At 61.6% G+C, this 15583-nt stretch overlaps 3 protein-coding genes across 3 annotated transcripts; 1 reads left to right on the top strand and 2 right to left on the bottom strand.

Annotated features, from left to right (window-relative positions):
- Positions 1–2686: 2686 nt before the first annotated feature.
- CLDN19 (claudin 19) lies at positions 2687–4093 on the bottom strand. Its single transcript, XM_088529505.1, has 4 exons — positions 3874–4093; positions 3216–3380; positions 3031–3115; positions 2687–2843 (listed from the first exon to the last, which is right to left on the bottom strand). The coding sequence occupies exons 1-4, from the start codon at positions 4091–4093 to the stop codon at positions 2687–2689; spliced, it is 627 nt and encodes a 208-aa protein (XP_088385631.1).
- A 2536-nt stretch (positions 4094–6629) lies between these two features.
- On the bottom strand, positions 6630–12298 carry P3H1 (prolyl 3-hydroxylase 1). Its single transcript, XM_088529489.1, has 15 exons — positions 11867–12298; positions 10775–10927; positions 10289–10478; positions 9747–9878; positions 9065–9204; positions 8757–8846; positions 8592–8644; positions 8328–8449; positions 8118–8245; positions 7908–8003; positions 7634–7784; positions 7368–7485; positions 7115–7190; positions 6812–6952; positions 6630–6740 (listed from the first exon to the last, which is right to left on the bottom strand). Exons 1-15 carry the CDS (start codon positions 12296–12298, stop codon positions 6630–6632), a joined length of 2133 nt encoding a protein of 710 aa, XP_088385615.1.
- Positions 12299–12866: 568 nt separating this feature from the next.
- On the top strand, positions 12867–15583 carry CUNH1orf50 (chromosome unknown C1orf50 homolog). Its single transcript, XM_088529529.1, has 4 exons — positions 12867–13013; positions 13615–13701; positions 14565–14696; positions 15313–15583. The coding sequence occupies exons 1-4, from the start codon at positions 12867–12869 to the stop codon at positions 15493–15495; spliced, it is 549 nt and encodes a 182-aa protein (XP_088385655.1). The 3' UTR covers positions 15496–15583.

The following is a 15583-nucleotide window of genomic DNA, read 5'->3' as shown; positions in this document are numbered from 1 at the left end:
TGCCTTGATGCCTCCATCCCTGGCAACCTGAATCTTGGCATCACCATTTTTTTACCGTCTCAGATTGCAACCTGGTGGCAGCACATTGGGTAGAAAGGTTCCCATAAACTGGATTTTAAAGAGACACAGTTGTTAGAAACAAAAATAACGGGGTGAAGGGGGTAAACACCAGAGCAAGATTTGGCTCCACAGCCCCCCATAGTAGCAGCTACCACTCTTAGGAGGCCCCCACGAAGGATCTGATCTGGGGAACATCTCGACCAGCCTCACTCTGCAGCACCTCCATGATTTCCAGGCAGCCTCTTGGGCCCCAATTTACAGTATTTTTTAATTTCTCAGGCCCCCTCCTGAGCTAACTCTCCATAACCTTTTTCCTCTGCCAACCCCTGGCTGTTTTGGAGGCTTTGAAGAAAATCTGTTCAGCCAGTTGAGTTATGTGAGCAAGAAAAAAACCCAAAATCCGTCTCCAAAGGAAAAGCTCTGTCTTTCTTTGCACTCGGATAACTCCAAAACAGCCTCGTTTTAACGCTTGCGGGGCTGCTGCATCAGGGCAGCTCCCAATCATCCCTGTTTCTCACCCTCGGCAACCTCAGGATGGGACGACCGGAGCATCCCGGTTGGGCAACACTCATTAACTCGCTCTTTGGAGTGGCTCCGGGCTGGGATTTCCCGGCAGCAAAGCAATGCAGGAAGAGCATTTTGGGCAAAGATAGGCCATAAAATGAGTTTCATGAAAAAAAAGGAGTAACAAAAAATAACATCTGCTGTGAACCACCTTGCAGAAGGGCTGGACCTTCTCCATCACCCAAACTCAAAACAGCTTTGACCCACTAGCAATGAAAAGGGGCTCGCGGGAGCGTTACCTTCACCAGGGCAGCATCAGCCTCATCCGTGTTTTCTCCGGAGGGGACAATCGGGTGAATCCTCCTCGGAGCTGCTGACTTGAAGGTGTCTTGAAGGCTCTGAACCAACACGGGCTCTTGCTCGGGACCCAAGCGAGCACCGGGAGTCACCTGACGGAGGTGGGAACCCAGCACCCGTGGGGCTCCTCGAAGCCCTCGCAGGGGCTGTCAGATGGATTTTGTGCTCCACAACGTGACGCCCGCGGGTTGGAGACCAAGTTCAACCTCAGAAAAAAGTCCTTTCACCGCCAGAATGTTCCCAGACGCTGGGACACCGAAGACGGACACCCCGACTGCTGGACTCCGGCTGTGCTGGCCATAATTAAGACTTTTAAAATTATTTTTCCCTCTGTTTTTTCCCATTAAGGTGGAAAGTCATCGCTCTCCAGCAGTTGTTTTTGTGGAACTTGATCAATTTGGGGATTTCTAGGGGAAAATGAAGTGGTTTTGCCGCTGCTTTGGAAAACACCCAGGCCAGGACCCCTCGCCAACAGCTCCCACATCCTGGGATCCTCAGGGCTGTATGGTTGAACCATAGATACATATTTAGATATATATGGGCTGCAATCCCAGCTCCAGCTTTCCCAAATTCCTGGGGAGGGAGGAAGATGGGACCCTTCACAAGGGACCATAAATACCCCAGGGAGGTGTTGAAATAGATTTATTACTTTTTTTTTTAGGGGAAAAAAAAAAGTGATTCTCCCCCCCAACTCCTGCTGTTCCTTTCCAAGCAAGTTTTCCGAGGTTTCTTTCCCCTCCTTTCTGTGTATCCAACACCAAATATTTTCTGGTGTTTCGGATGTCGCAGGGAGGAAGCGATGGCCAGGATGAAACCTCCCCACCGATGACATTACAAAAATGTCCCTCGCCAGCAGCGCCGGCGCCAAGGAAAACAGTGCGGATTCCCCCCCGATTGTACCACGTGGAAAATTCAATGGTGCTTTTTTTTGCATTAAAAGAACAAATCTATCATTATACACAACACTCTATATATTAAAAAAAAATCTGATTTATTATTTTCCTTTTAAATCACATGTTTTCTTTTTAATCCCCCTTCTGGTCCTTCTGGCTGGGGGTTATTTTTTGGAAGGGGACCCCCTTCTGGCTGGCTCCCCCCGACTGGATCGGGGGGGAATATGCTTTAATATGGGGCGTGAAATCAAAAATCAATGGGGAAAAGGAGGGAAAAGCAGGCTGGAAAATAAAAGCAGGTTGGAAAATAAGGGATAGGGGGCCCAGTGGAGTAGTTAGTAGTGACCAGAAATGGCTTTGCTTGAGGGACCTGGTGGAGGGAAGGGGGGGTTTTGAGAAGGAAAGGGAAAAAATAATGAAAAAGAGAATAGTTTTTAAAGTTTGGCCCTGGCTGAGGCTCTGCACGCCAGTGGGTTACCTTGAAACAGGCTGGAGATGTAACATGAGCTGATATTTGAGCTCTGAGTCCCGTTTTTCACCCACCCGGGTGTTTCCCAAGCCAGCAGAGCTGCGTGAGGGCTTCCCACCGCTCCGGGCTGGTCCTGGGAAAAATCAACGTATTGAAAAAAACTCGGTTCAGAGGTTCCCGTTGTCCCTGGGGAAGTCAGAAAAGGCCCCTGAGAAATCGGTGCTGGCGGAGCAGGAGCTCTGCCGGGATGGGGGACTCGGAGAAGGGCGTCGCGGGAAGGGGGAGGACGGCCACCGGCAGGATGGACGGATGGACGGACGGATGGATGAATGGATGGATGGATGGATGGACGGACGGATGGATGGATGGATGGACGGACGGATGGACGGACGGACGGGCCGGCTCAGACGTACTCGCGGGCGGTCGAGGGCTGCGAGGGCCGGTAGCGCTGGGGCTGGTGCCGCTCGCCCGCTGGGCACGAGCAGCAGAGCAGGGAGCCGCCGAGGCCGGCGAGGCCGGCGGCCGCCCAGCCCACAAAGAGCGCGGAGCCGAACTCGTACCTGGAAACGGGGCGGGAAAAAGGAGGGGAAAAAAAAAAGAGGCAGGGAGAAAGGGGGGAAAAAGAAAAGTGAGCTCCGTTCCGCTGATTTGTCCCCTCCATCACCTTCTGCATCGGGGCCAGAAAATGCTCTGGGTTTTTTCTTTCTGGAAAAAAAATAATGGGGGGAAAGAGAGGAGGGAGCTCACCTGGCGTTGACAGGGGTGCTGGGGTTGAAGAACTCGTGGGTGACGCGGGCGGCGTAGAGGGAGACGGCAGCCAGCGTGCAGAGCCCTGCAGGGACGAGGAGCCCGTCGGCGTCCCGCAACACCCGTTCTGGGGTGTTTTGGGGGAGGAAATAGGGAAGAAATAGGGCAAGAAGCTGGGGTTTTACCCGAGAGGATGAAGAGGATGCCGCCAGCGACGGCCACGCGGCCCTTGGTGATGGGGTCGTCCTCACCCACCCTGGTGCATTTCATACCCACGATGCTGACGATGAGGCCGAAGAAGCCGAGCAGGAGGGAAACCACCATGAGGGCCCGGGAGGTCTGCACATGGGCTGCAGGGTTGAGGGGAAAAATGGGGGGAAAAGCTGGGAAAGGAGAAAAACTCCCAAGGTTTCGCAGGGTGCTGCATCCCGCGCTCAGCTCAGCCCCGCTCTCAAGCCCGTCCTGCCTCCCCACCGTGCTCTTCCTCACTGTGATGTCCCCCATCATGGAGTTTGGACCCGTAGGAGGGAGGGTTGGACCCATGGAGGGATTCAGACCTTGGGGGGAGGTGCTCAGCCCCATGGAGGGGATGCTCAGCCCCACAGCGGGGGGGAACCAGCCCCACATGGGAGGGTGTTAAGTCTTGGGCGGGGGGGTCAACCCCATAACAGAGCACTCAGCCCCATAACAGGGATCAGTCCCATGGGGGTGCTCAGCCCTGTGGGTGCTGGGCTCAGCCCCATAGAGGAAGGGATCAGCCCTGCATGGGGCAGAGAGGGGTGCTCAGCCCCACGGCGGTGGCGCTCAGCCCCGCGGCGCTGCCCGCCCGCGGCCGGGACGCACCGTCGAGCGCCAGCAGCGAGTCGTGGAGGCGGCACTGGAGCTGCCCGGTGCTCTGCGCGGCGCAGCTCATCCACAGCCCCTCGTAGAGCCCCACGGCCGTGATGATGGCGTCGCCCGCGTACGAGCTCTGCCGCCACTGGGGCAGCGCCGCGGCCGCCAGCGCCCCGGCCCAGCCGCCCAGCGCGGCCGCCAGCCCGGCCAGCTGCAGCGCCGCGCTCATCGCCGCGGCCCGGCTCGGCTCCGAGCGGCCCGGTTTGGCTCCGAGCGGCCCGGCTCGGCTCCGCTAGGCGCTGCTCCGCTCGGGTCGGATCGGGTCTGCTCCGGTCGGGTCTGCTCCGCTCGAGTCGGGTCGGGTCGGGTCGGATCGGGTCTGCTCCGCTCGGGTCGGTTCGGCTCCGCTCGGGTCGGGTCGGGTCGGGTCTGCTCCACTCGGGTCGGGTCTGCTCCGCTCGGGTCGGGTCGGCTCCGCTCAGGTCTGCTCCGCTCCGCTCAGGTCGGCTCCGCTCGGCGAGGTTCGGCTCGAGTCGGTTCCCCTCGGGTCACCTCCGCTCGGCGCGGGTGAGTTCGGTTCTGCTCCGCTCGGGTCGGTTCGGCTCCGCTCAGGTCGGCTCCGCTCGGCGATGTTCGGCTCGAGTCGGTTCCCCTCGGGTCCGCTCCGCTCAGATCAGTTCGGCTCCACTCAGTTCCCCTCGGGTCGGCTCCGCTCGGCGCTGGTGGGTTCGGCTCCGCTCAGATCAGTTCGGCTCCACTCAGTTCCCCTCGGGTCGGCTCCGCTTGGTGCAGGTGGATTCGGCTCGGCTCCGCTCAGCGAGGTGCGGCTTGATTCGTTTGATTCGGCTCCGCTCGGGTCGGTTCGGTTGACTGCCGCGGGTGCACGTGGGTTCTGCTCTGCTCCGCTGGGGTCGGCTCCACTCAGTGCACGCGGGTTCGGCTCCGCTCGGCTCTGCTGGGCTCTGTTCCGTTCGGCTCCTCTCTGCTCCGCTCGGTTCGGTTTCTCTCCGCTCCCCTCCGGCTCGGCTCGGCTCGGGTCGGCTCCGCTCGGTCTAGTTCGGTTCGGTTCTGCTCCGCTCGGCCCGTCCCGCGCCGGGGGTGTCGCCGTGTCCCGCTCCGCCTTCCCGGCCCCACGGGGGGGGCTGCGGGGCCCGGGCGGAGGCGGAGGCCGGGGGGGAGGATGGACCCGGGGGGAGAAGGGGGGTCTGGGGGGGAGATGGGGACCCTGGGGGTCTATGGAAGCTCTAGGGGAGGACAGGGACCCCAAAGGACCCTCTGTGTCTCTTCTGCTCTGTCCTTGAAGCAGAAAAAAAAAGAAAGAAAGAAAAAAAAGAGCCGAGGGGGGGACATTTTGACCCAAAAGGTGGCCAGGGCCACGGGGGTGTGCGGTGGCATTTGGACAGCGCTGGCGGCCACAAAACCTTCCATTGAGGCCAGGGTCGTGCAGCAAGCGCGGGGGACGGGTGCACGTGCCACCGCAACCCCCAGAAGGCCCCAGGAATAAAATTGTGGGTTTTATTTATTTATTTATTTATTTGGCGGGGTGGGGGGATGGTGTTTCTGAAGGTCCTCTGGCAATATTTAACTCGGGGGCCTCATTAGGAGTCTGCTCACACTCCCTGCCCTGGCAGGGATGCTGGGGAGAAACGGTCACCTCCCTGTTGGCGGGGATTTGGAAGGCAAATCCCCTTTGGGAATTGCGGGATCTGGATTTTAGGAGACCGAAGCGCTCCGGAGACCGAGCACCGGCTGCTCCTCCGTCATCTGGAGACGGTCTCCTCCAAGGGGGTCCTCATGTGCCCCACTGCAGAAAGGCCAGGGTGAAAGCGGCTCCGTTACGTCCCTTCGCTTTCTGCAAATATTATCGCAGTGCCCGGGTCGGGCGGTTTTAATGCCGGCCTCTTATTTATTCGCATTCCCTGGATAGTTATGGTAATGGTTGGAGCAGCCCCGGCTCCCGCTGGGAACAATTTGGGCCCCTGTTCGGAGCCAGCGCTCAATGCCCTTCTTGTCGTGCCCTGCGTGGGGTGGCAAGAAGCCGAAACGGGGGGCGAGAGGCTCCAGGGACCCTCTTGTCTCTCTGTGCCCGAAGCTCCAGGCTGTGCTGGGGGTGAGGAAGCTGCAGCTTGGGGTAATTTAACAAAATCCTGGACGTGCCCAATTCGCAGCAGGATGCCCGGCCTGATGCAGCGGGTGGAAGAGGCGCTGCCAGGGTCACCGTGTCCCCAAAACGCGCTGCAGGTCCCCGTGGGAGCAGCCTGGGGGTGGCTGCTGCTCCGGTAAGTGACAGGGCTGCGCTCGGCTGTCACTGCTGCCCTCGCCTGGACAGACCTCTGTGGCCAAAGAGGCGCACGAAGGGACAAAACATCTCTGAAGTCAGACAGCGGTGGGGATGCGGTCCCTGGAATGGGCAGGTGCTTGGAAAAAAAATTAAAAAAACCCACACCTTTATTTGCTGATTGTCTGAAAAAAGGCACTTAAATAGCTGTGATGTGGTGGGAGCTGGAGTGGAGGAGAAAGATGCGTGGCTGTGGTTAACCCAGCAGCCTCCCTGCACCACGGAGCGGCTCCAAGCTGGAATTTCAGCCCTAAAAAAGAGCATCCCCCTCCCTCTTTCCCCTATGTCCCCAGCCACAGTCTGTCCATTCGATCCGCTGGGATCAGCGGGGAAAGGGATGCTGGATACTCCGGGGATGCTGGAGCGACGGCACCGCTGCGTGCTGCGGTTGAGCTGAGTCGGGCAGCACCGGAGCTGGCCAGGGACATCACAGCTCGTCCTTGGCCTCGGCGCCAGCAGCAGCCACCGTCTCCGGCGGCAGATCCACCTCTTGGGCGCCGAAGAGCATCCGCACGAGGTCGTCGGCTTGCACGCGCTCCTGCGGCGAGCGCGGCCGTCACGCCGGGTCCGCGCGCCCGCCGCCGCGCGCGTCGCAGGGCGCTCGCTTACCCGCTCGCTGTGCCGGGGGTCCAGCGTGAACCAGAGGGCGATGGCGCAGCGCTGCCCCTTGGTCACCGCCTTCACGCCGTGCGGGTTCTCCGAGCCCGAGGAGAAGCCCACGGCGCGGCCGCACTGTGGCTGCACCGATGCCTGCGAGGGGGCAATGGGGTAAATCAGAATATTTTGTTTTATTTTTATTTATTTTACCCCCAGGCCCTCCACAATTCCCATCCCCAGGAACATTCCTAGAGGACGGAAGTGGGACGGTGTGACCTGGAGCTGCGTCAAGTCCACGGGGAGCAGATCACTTACGGTCTCAGTTTTGGCATCCAGCTCGGTGAAGTAGAAGGCTCCCCCTTCGAAGTCCCCGTTGAGGTAGAGGATGGCACTAAAAGTCATGGGACAAGTGGAGGTGACATCCACCACCGCAGTGGTGGACGGGTCCCATCCAATCACCTCCACGTAAACCAGAGGCCAGCGAACCAGGACGGCTCCTCACATCCGTCACTGGGCCCAGTGACTTCAGGTGAGGAGACGGGATGGAGGGGCGGGCGTCCCCGCGTACCTGTAGTCCCGGAAGGTGTAGGCGGGCGGCTCCTTCACACAGAGCAGGGCCTCCGCGTTGAGGATGCAGTTGTCCACATGCACCTCGTGGCTGTTGTCAGTCCGACCTTCCTGCTTCTCTGGGGTGGGAGAACCCGCATGTCGGGATGACCCCAAAGGACAGGGAGGGGACCAGGACAGGGCAAGGGGGCAGAGGGCAATGGCTTCTCCCTCGATGTGAAGGACAGGGCCGTGGGGAAGCGGGGGCTCCGCCGGGGCCGCGCTCACCATCGATGGCCGTGCGGCACACCAGGTGGGAGTAGGAGAAGTGGAGCGGCACCTCCAGGCGGAAGTAGGACTCCATCATGCGGCGCACCTTCTCCGTCACGTTGTAGTAGAGGTGGGCGCTCCGCAGGGTCACCTTGCCCTCCTGGCCCAGCTGCGGGCAACGGGAACATGGCCTGAGCCATCAGCACCTCCCAGCGCTCCGGCTTGGCCAACGGCTTCATCCGGGCGGATGAAGGAGCTCTTCCTGTCCCCTTCTCCCCGTGCCTGGCCTCACCTTGAGGGCCTTGAGGACGGTGACGCCGTGGAAGGTCTCGCTGGGGGTGTGAGGTGACGTCTTGCCCCTGTAGCCGTCCCCAGCCGAGGCCGCAGCCTGCAAGGAGGAGGCAGATGGAGCAGGAGGCCCTGACGACCTCCCGAAGGAGACGGCGAGGCCTTTCCGTGGAGGGAGGCGAGCTCAGGTGTCAGAGGTCCCTTCGGGACTCACATTGGAGAGCCGCTGCAGCTCGCGGCACTCCTCATCGGAGAGGACCCCGTCCACCACGACGCGCTGCGAGCCGTTGAGGGCCCGCGAGCTCATGGTGACGCTGGCACCTTCGTAGACCAAGGGGCCACCTACGGCACGAGCGGAGATCAAGACGGGCACGGGGAGACGCAGAGGGCCTGGCCTCCCCGCCGGCCTACGGTCCCGCTCCACCTTCTCGGATGAACTTGCTCACGTCGGCCGCCTCCTTGGCCTTCTCCTCCACGAGGGTCTCGATCTCCTTCATGAGGTTGCCGATCTCCTCGGAGATGCGCGCCGCCGTCTCCCGCTCTGCCCTGCGCACGGGGGTGGCCGTCAGCATCGCGGCCCCCGTCTTGGGGACACCGCGTGAAGGACGAGCCCCATCCAGCGGCCCCGTGGCAAAGCCCGGTGCTGGAGCGGGTCATCTTGACGCAGCCACCCCCCGGCAGCGCTCACTTTTGTTTCTCACGCAGCCTCTTTGGTATCACGTCCTCCAGTGTCCACGTGTCCTACGAGGACAGTGCTGCTGTCAGGCAAGGACCAGGCTCAGAGCCAGGTCCCTCATCCGCGTCCCATCCCATCCAGGCGGACGGTGTGGCTCCGCATCCCGGCGCAGCTCACCGGGTCCACGAAGGGGATGCCAAAAACGTCGTAGCTGAAGAAAAGCAGCTGCTTCTCCATGAGGCTCCGCTGGCGGTATGCCTGGATTGCCTAGGGCGGGGTGGGATGGACGGGTCAGGGCCACCGCAGGAGGCACCTGGATCGCACACGGATCACTCCCGCCGGAGGGACACATGAGTCCCTTCTGCAGGAGACTCCAGAGAAACCGAGTCCCATCCAGCCGGCATCTCCCAGGGCCCAGGCAGGGTCCTGGAGACTTTGGAAACCCAAGAGGTTCATGGAGTGCCTCATCCTAGCTGGGCGCTCACCTCTCGGGGCTCGATGGGCCCAGCCAGTGTCTCCCCCAGGACAGCGGTGTAGTAGGCCAAGTTCTGCTTCATCACCTCGTCATTGGGGAAGAAGAGCAAGAAAGTTTTGGCACATTCCACGGCTTTCTCATAATTCCCGTCTGCAAAGAGAGGCAGGTCCATGAGAAGACGTCCCTCTCCCAGCCTTGCCCGCATCCGGCTTCAGGGAGGACGATGATCCAGTGCCAGGAGGAGGATGGGTGCTGGGCATAGGCAGGTTGGTCGCATGAGACTCCAAAGCTGGAGACGCTGCAAAAGCTCAGCAAAAGCTCAGCAGAGAGAGAATAAAGCAAAAACAGAGAGGAAAAATGAGAGAAAAAGCCCTGTCGTCCTACAGAAAGTCCCCTCGGACACCCCAGCACAAAGGCCACTGTCACCATGAAGATGAAGGGAGAACAACAGAGCCCAAGGTGTTCTCCAACCTCCAGCTCACCAGATATCAGTTTTCCCGCTTGGAAAAAACCCGTTCTTAAAGCCCACTTCCAGACAGCAAGACCATCCAGGCTAACCTGCAATTTTCAGACCCCCTTTCATCTATACTGCTCCATCCTCTGGATCTTCTGGGGCTTCCTTTTTTTTAAAAAAATATTTTTCTCTTGCTTCTGGCCAAATTTGCCCAGAATTGCGGCCGGCAGCAGCTTACTGTTGTAGTAGGCGAACTGTAGGTAGTTGAAGTGCGAGGGTAGGAAGTCCTCCAGGGGCTTCTCGCGGCCGGGCTGCGAGGCCAGCTCTGTGACACAGCCCTGCTTGCAGCTCAGCACCTGCATGTAGTGATCTGGTGGAGGGACACGTCACGTTACTGCTCGGGACCGACCTCCAGGACTGTCACAGACATCGGCAAGCATGGAAAGCCCCTGGGATGGTGATCCCCCATTGCCATGTGAGATAGCATCTCCACTGCCCCCAAGGCTGTGCCACCTTCCAAGCAAGGATGTTTTTCCCTTGGTGACCTGCTGCTCCAGTATCTCCACAACCTTCTTGAGCTGTGGGGATCCAAACAGGTCCCTGTTGTCCCTGGCAGACTCTCCAGTGTGGAGCAAAAATTGAAATATCTCCCATGGTTTGCTGGCCACATTAGTCCTAATGTAACATAGGATTTGCATTCCCTGGTGTGGGAGCTGCTGCTCAGCATCACCCCTAAGGAATGGAGGGCATCCAAAGGGGACATTGTGCATGTGCTGTCACCTGTCATGGCCTGGAAGAGGTCTGCGTTGTATTCCAGGTAGTTGTAGCCCTCGTAGTCATAGGGTCCCTCGCAGAGCGCCCGGCACTCGGTGTCCGCCACGAAATACTCCTCCAGCGCCTTCTCCAGGTGCAGGATAGCGGCAGCGGGCTGCTCTTCCGTGTAAAACCGGACTCCCAGGCGAAACTCAGTCTGCAGAAAAGCCATGCAGAGAAATGACCCTGGAGCCTGCTGGCACCCTGAGTCATCCCAACAGTTACCATGAACCTGGGGAAGGAGAGGCAGGAAACTGGGAGCATGGACCGCCCTCGTATCCCCTTTCTGGGGAAGAAGGTGCTGAGCGGGGATGGGATCTGCCCTCACATGCCACCTCTGCTCCCCCTTGGGGACCATGGGCAGCGCACGGGAACCATATTCTCCTTGGCACCCAAGGCAACGTTGGGATGAAACCCCAGCCGAGCCCGGCGCTCGGAGCTGCTCCGTCTCACCATGTGAGGCCGGGCCTCCAGGTCGGTGAAGTCGTCCTCCTTGACGCCCGCCATCATCTGGTAGTACTCCAGGTTCTGCCGCATCTCCGCGTGCTCCGGGTTGGCCACGAAGAAGGTGTGCGCGGCCGCCACCGCCTTGGCCACCTTGTTGATCTGGGCGAGGGGACATCGAAGGGGTCAGTTTTGCAGCGCGGCTGGAGCAAAACCTGGCGGGAAGGATCCTGGCGGGAAGGATCCCGCTGTGCGGGGGGCTGCAGGCGCCACTCGGACGCCGCTTGGATGAGGACAGGCCGTGTTTTCCCGGCTCGGATGAGGATGGGCCGTGTTTTCCTGGCTCGGATGAGGATGCGCGGGTATTTTCCCGGCTCGGAGGAAGACGGGCCGTGTTTTCCCGGCTCGGAGGAGGATGGGCGGGTATTTTCCCGGCTCGGAGGAGGACGGGCCGTGTTTTCCCGGCTCGGAGGAGGATGGGCGGGTATTTTCCCGGCTCGGAGGAGGACGGGCCGTGTTTTCCCGGCTCGGAGGAGGACGGCCGGGTGTTTTCCCGCCCCGATGGAGCGAGCTGGGCCCCTGGCCAGGCCCGACGTGGCAGCGCGGGGGGAGCGACCACGTGGGGAGGAGGGGATGGGCGGCAGCCAGGGCCAATCCCGACCCTCTACGGCCGATTCCCGGGATGTCCCCGGGCTCTCCCCGTCTGGCTGCACCGGGAGGCCCCTTGTCCCAGGGCCCGGACTCCCTTCCCTGCGCCGGGGCCCCCATCCAGTCCTGTTGCACCGGGAGCTCCTTCCCCCTCCACATTACCCCATCCTGGTCCATCCCTCACATTGCACTGGGATCCGCTTTCCCGGTACTGATCCCTCCTCCTGGTCCCATTGCACCGGGACCTTCTTCCTCCAGTCCCAGGACCCCACCGGGTCCCGTTGTACCGAGTTCCACCCCCTCCCGGTACCTCCTCCCGGTCCCGTTGCACCGGGACTCCCCTATCCCAGCCCCACTCCCTCCCGCCGGCCCGGCTGCACCGGCCGCCCCCTCGCGCGGTCCGGACACCCATCCCCAGTGCCGTTGCACCGGGACCACCGGTTCCCCCCGTACCTTGAAGTAGGCGACCTGCAGGTAGTTGTAGGGGCTGCGCTTGCGGAACTCGAGCTCGAGCTCGTCGCCGAGGCGGTAGCGGGAGGGCGCGGCGGGCCCGCAGCGGCGCAGGCAGGCGGCGCGGCGGAGCAGCCCGCCGAAGAAGCGCAGGTCGCGGAGCGCCGCGTCGCCGCCGCCTCCCGGTGCCGCCGCCTCCGCGGCCCAGCCGGTGTCGTTAGCGCAGCCCAGGCGGCAGCGCACGAGGCGGGCGCGCAGGGCGGCGCGGGCCCGCAGCGCCCGCTCCATGTGCAGGATCACGGAGGCCCAGTCGCCCCGCGCGTACGACTCGGAGCCGGCGGCGAACAGCGCGTCCGGGGGCTCGGCGGGCACCGGCGGCTCCGGCAGCCCCGCGGCCGCCGCCAGCAGAAGCGGGAGCAGCGCGGGCAGCGCCATGGCGGAGCGGCACCGGCACCGCCCGCGGGACACGCCCCCTCCACAGAGGCTCCGCCCACGACACCGGAGCGGCGCGCTCCCGCCCCGGCGGGAGCCCCGCCCCCCGCCGAGGCCCCGCCCCCAGCACCGGGGCCCAAAGCCCGACCGGCGGAAGCCCTCGAAGAAACCCCGCCCCGTCCGAAGCCCCGCCCCTCGTAGCCCCGCCCCGCGTTCCCGCCGCCGGAGCCACGCCTCCCACGGACGAGACCCGCCCACCCCGCCGGGAGCCACGCCCCCGCTACCGCGGCCACGCCCCGCGAGGCACCTCCCCCCACAAAAGGGCCCCGCGGCCCCGCCCCTGGTCGGAGCCACGCCCCGCCCCAGCCCCCGCCCCGTGGCCTCGCCCCGGTGGGAGCCACGCCCCCTCCTCACCCCGCCCACCAATCGGCATCCGGCTCCGCTGCGCGTGCCACGCCCTCTCCGCGGCTTGGCGCCTCCCAGCGCGGCACCGCCAATCCGCCGCGCACCAATCAGCGGCCGCCTCCGCGCCCCGCCCCGCGGCGGAAGGGGCGGGGCGCGGCGCCGCGAGATGGCGGAGGCCGGGGCGGGCGGCCGTGGCGGCGGCGGTGCCGCCGGCGGTGCCGCGGGGCTGGCGCTGGTTGGGGGCGGCGCCGGCCGGGCCGCCCGCATCAGCGACGCGGGGGACCTGGTGGCCCTGGCCCGGCAGGTGCAGCAGGTGAGCGCGCGGCCCCCAGCGCCTCCCGGAGTTTTTCGCTGCCCGGAACGTCCCAGTGTCTCCCAGTATGTCCTGCTGCCCCTCCCGGTGCTCCTGGATAAGTCCCGGTCCAAGGCAATGCCTCCCAGTGTCGCTACGTACATCCTAATGCCTTCCGGTCCCATTGCCTCCCATCCAATGCCCCCGTATGTCTCAGCGTCTCCCAGTACAGCCCAGTAATGCCAGTACCTCCCTGAATGTCCTGTTGTCCCTTCCTAGAGCTCCCCAGTAAATCCCAGTGCCGCACGGTACCTCCCAATGTCCCTCTACGTGTCCCAGTCCCACCATTTCCCTGTGTGTGACTCAGTGTCTCCCAATAAGTCCCAGTAACTCCCAGTATGGTTTACTGCCCCCTCCCAGCGCTCCCCACTGAGCCCCAGTGCTCACTGGTACCTCCTAGTGTCCCTGAGTGTGTCCTGGTACCCTCCAATGCGCCCCATTATCTCTCCATCCCCTTCCCCTGGAATGCCTCAGTGCCTCCCAGTAGAGCCCGGTAATTCCCAGTGCCTCCCGGTGTGTCCCCATGTCCCCGGTCCCGATGGTCGCCCGTTCTCCCTTGCAGGCGGATGACTTCATCCGAGCCAGCGCCTGCGGAAAACTGAGCGTCATCGCGGAGCAGATCCGGCACCTGCAGGAACAAGCTCGCAAGGTGAGCGCCAACGAGGCCGGAGCTGTGGAGCCCTCTGTGGGGAGCTGAATTCCCCCTTTCCGGGGAAGATTCGCTGTCCCTTCCCAAAGGGACCTCGGCAGGAAAGCCACAGGTTCCAGTGGCTGTGTGCGGAGGAGAAGAACGGATTCAGCAGGGGAAATCTGGAGAAAAGAATGGTCTTACATAAAGCATAGAATCATAGAACCATAGAATGCTTAGGGTTGGAAGGGACCTCTAGAGATCATCTAGTCCAACCCCCCTGCACACGCAGGGTCACCTAGAGCACGTGGCACAGGACTGCGTCCAAGCGGGTTTGAAGATCTCCAGAGAAGGAGACTCCACAACCTCTCTGGGCAGCCTGTTCCAGTGCTCTGGCACCCTCAGTGTTAAGAAATTTTTTCTTAAGTTCCTATGGAATTTTTGGTGTTTCAGTTTCCGGCCATTTCCTCTAGTCCTATCAGTGGCCACCACTGAAAAGAGACCAGCACCATCCTCCTCACTGCCTCCCTTGAGGTACTTCTAGACACTGATTAGATCCCCTCTCAGCCTTCTCTTCTCCAGCTGAACAGGCCCAGCTCCCTCAGCCTCTCCTCACAGGGCAGATGTTCCAGGCCCCTGATCATCCTTGTAGCCCTGCGCTGGACTCTCCCCAGCAGCTCCACATCCCTCTTGTCCTGTAGAGCCCAGAACTGGACACTATACTCCAGATGCGGCCTCACCAGGGCTGAGTAGAGCATCTTCTTCGTGGGGCAAATATAGATGAGCTGCACAAAGTGCATGGGCACTGCTGAGGGCAAAGCCTGCGTGAGCAGGAGGGCATGTTGGGATCTTATTTCAAGCGTGGAAATGTGTTTGATTTTTAGGTCTTGGATGAAGCTAACAGAGATGCTGATCTGCACCACGTGGCCTGCAACCTCGTGAAGAAGCCAGGAAACATCTACTACATGTACAGGCGGGAGAGCGGCCAGCGATACTTCTCCATCCTGTCCCCTAAGGTGGGTGACTGCAGCCTCTGAGGGGGGCAACGAGGGGGAAAACAACCTGCTTGGGCACTTCTGGACCGCAGGCAAAAGCACTGGCTGGAGATAACAAACTGCACATGTGCCTTGGACCTTCTCTATAGGCTGGTCCAGCACGGCCACCTGGCAGTGCGGTGTGTGCAGCCGCTTCAGGCTGATGCTCCAGTTTGTTTGCAGTGGGGCGTTTCGTTTCTGTGAAATGAGGACTAGCCTGCTCTTGAGTTTTGGAGTTGGTCTTGGAGAACCTGTCCTCCTCCCAGGCCGCCCATTTCTCATGAGCACGTTGGAGGCTCCAGAGCTAGGTTGCTGATGAGAAAATGAGGACTCGAGTGCCCTTAGTGCCCTGCTGCTTCCCTCAGATTGTGACTAGGAAGGTGCCACGGCCCTGTCACAAGTTGTGGGTCACTCGTTGGTTCTATATCTAGCTGGGACCAAAGATCTCAGTTCACCTCTGGTGGCTTTGCCCAGCGTGGGCTGCTCTCCTAGATTGAATGGGCAATCCCACCTGGGTAGGAAGGAGAAGGAGAGCCAGTGTGGGCCGGCTCTGAAGGAAATGGAGTTGTGACGTGAACGTGTCCTCTCTGTCCTACAGGAATGGGGGACCAGCCCCCACGAGTTCCTCGGCGCCTATAAGCTCCAGCATGACATGTCCTGGACTCCCTTTGAGGACGTTGAGAGACGAGACGCTGAAATCAAGGCCCTGGACAAGCTGCTGAGCCAGCAGGCAGCGCTGCCTCCATGCACAGAGCCCAACTTCCAGGGTCTCACCAAGTGACACGAGCCACCGCCGCGGCCGCATGGGACCTCTGAGCAGAGCCTTGAGAGGGGATGGGCTGGCAGGGGCCGAGCACTGCCCTGGCAGG

This window comes from Tinamus guttatus, unplaced genomic scaffold (genome assembly GCF_059628265.1).
Source record: "Tinamus guttatus ecotype Peru unplaced genomic scaffold, ASM5962826v1 Tinamus_guttatus_pri_ptg000332l, whole genome shotgun sequence".
Lineage (NCBI taxonomy): Eukaryota > Metazoa > Chordata > Aves > Tinamiformes > Tinamidae > Tinamus > Tinamus guttatus.
The sequence above is the reverse complement of the archived record's forward strand: the minus strand, read 5'-3'. Positions and strand labels throughout refer to the sequence as shown.

Coding starts and splice junctions, on each gene's coding strand:
- CLDN19 (XM_088529505.1), bottom strand. CDS start 4,093: ATGAGCGCGGCGCTGCAGCTGGCCGGGCTGGCGGCCGCGCTGGGCGGC. Junction 3,381..3,873: donor CTCGCTGCTGGCGCTCGACG/GTGCGTCCCGGC, acceptor TCAACCCTGCAG/CCCATGTGCAGACCTCCCGG. Junction 3,116..3,215: donor CATCCTCTTCATCCTCTCGG/GTAAAACCCCAG, acceptor TCGTCCCTGCAG/GGCTCTGCACGCTGGCTGCC.
- P3H1 (XM_088529489.1), bottom strand. CDS start 12,298: ATGGCGCTGCCCGCGCTGCTCCCGCTTCTGCTGGCGGCGGCCGCGGGG. Junction 8,246..8,327: donor GAGCAAGTTCATCCGAGAAG/GTGGAGCGGGAC, acceptor CTCGTGCCGTAG/GTGGCCCCTTGGTCTACGAA. Junction 7,785..7,907: donor CCGTCCTCAAGGCCCTCAAG/GTGAGGCCAGGC, acceptor CGTTGCCCGCAG/CTGGGCCAGGAGGGCAAGGT.
- CUNH1orf50 (XM_088529529.1), top strand. CDS start 12,867: ATGGCGGAGGCCGGGGCGGGCGGCCGTGGCGGCGGCGGTGCCGCCGGC. Junction 13,014..13,614: donor TGGCCCGGCAGGTGCAGCAG/GTGAGCGCGCGG, acceptor TCTCCCTTGCAG/GCGGATGACTTCATCCGAGC. Junction 14,697..15,312: donor TCTCCATCCTGTCCCCTAAG/GTGGGTGACTGC, acceptor TCTGTCCTACAG/GAATGGGGGACCAGCCCCCA.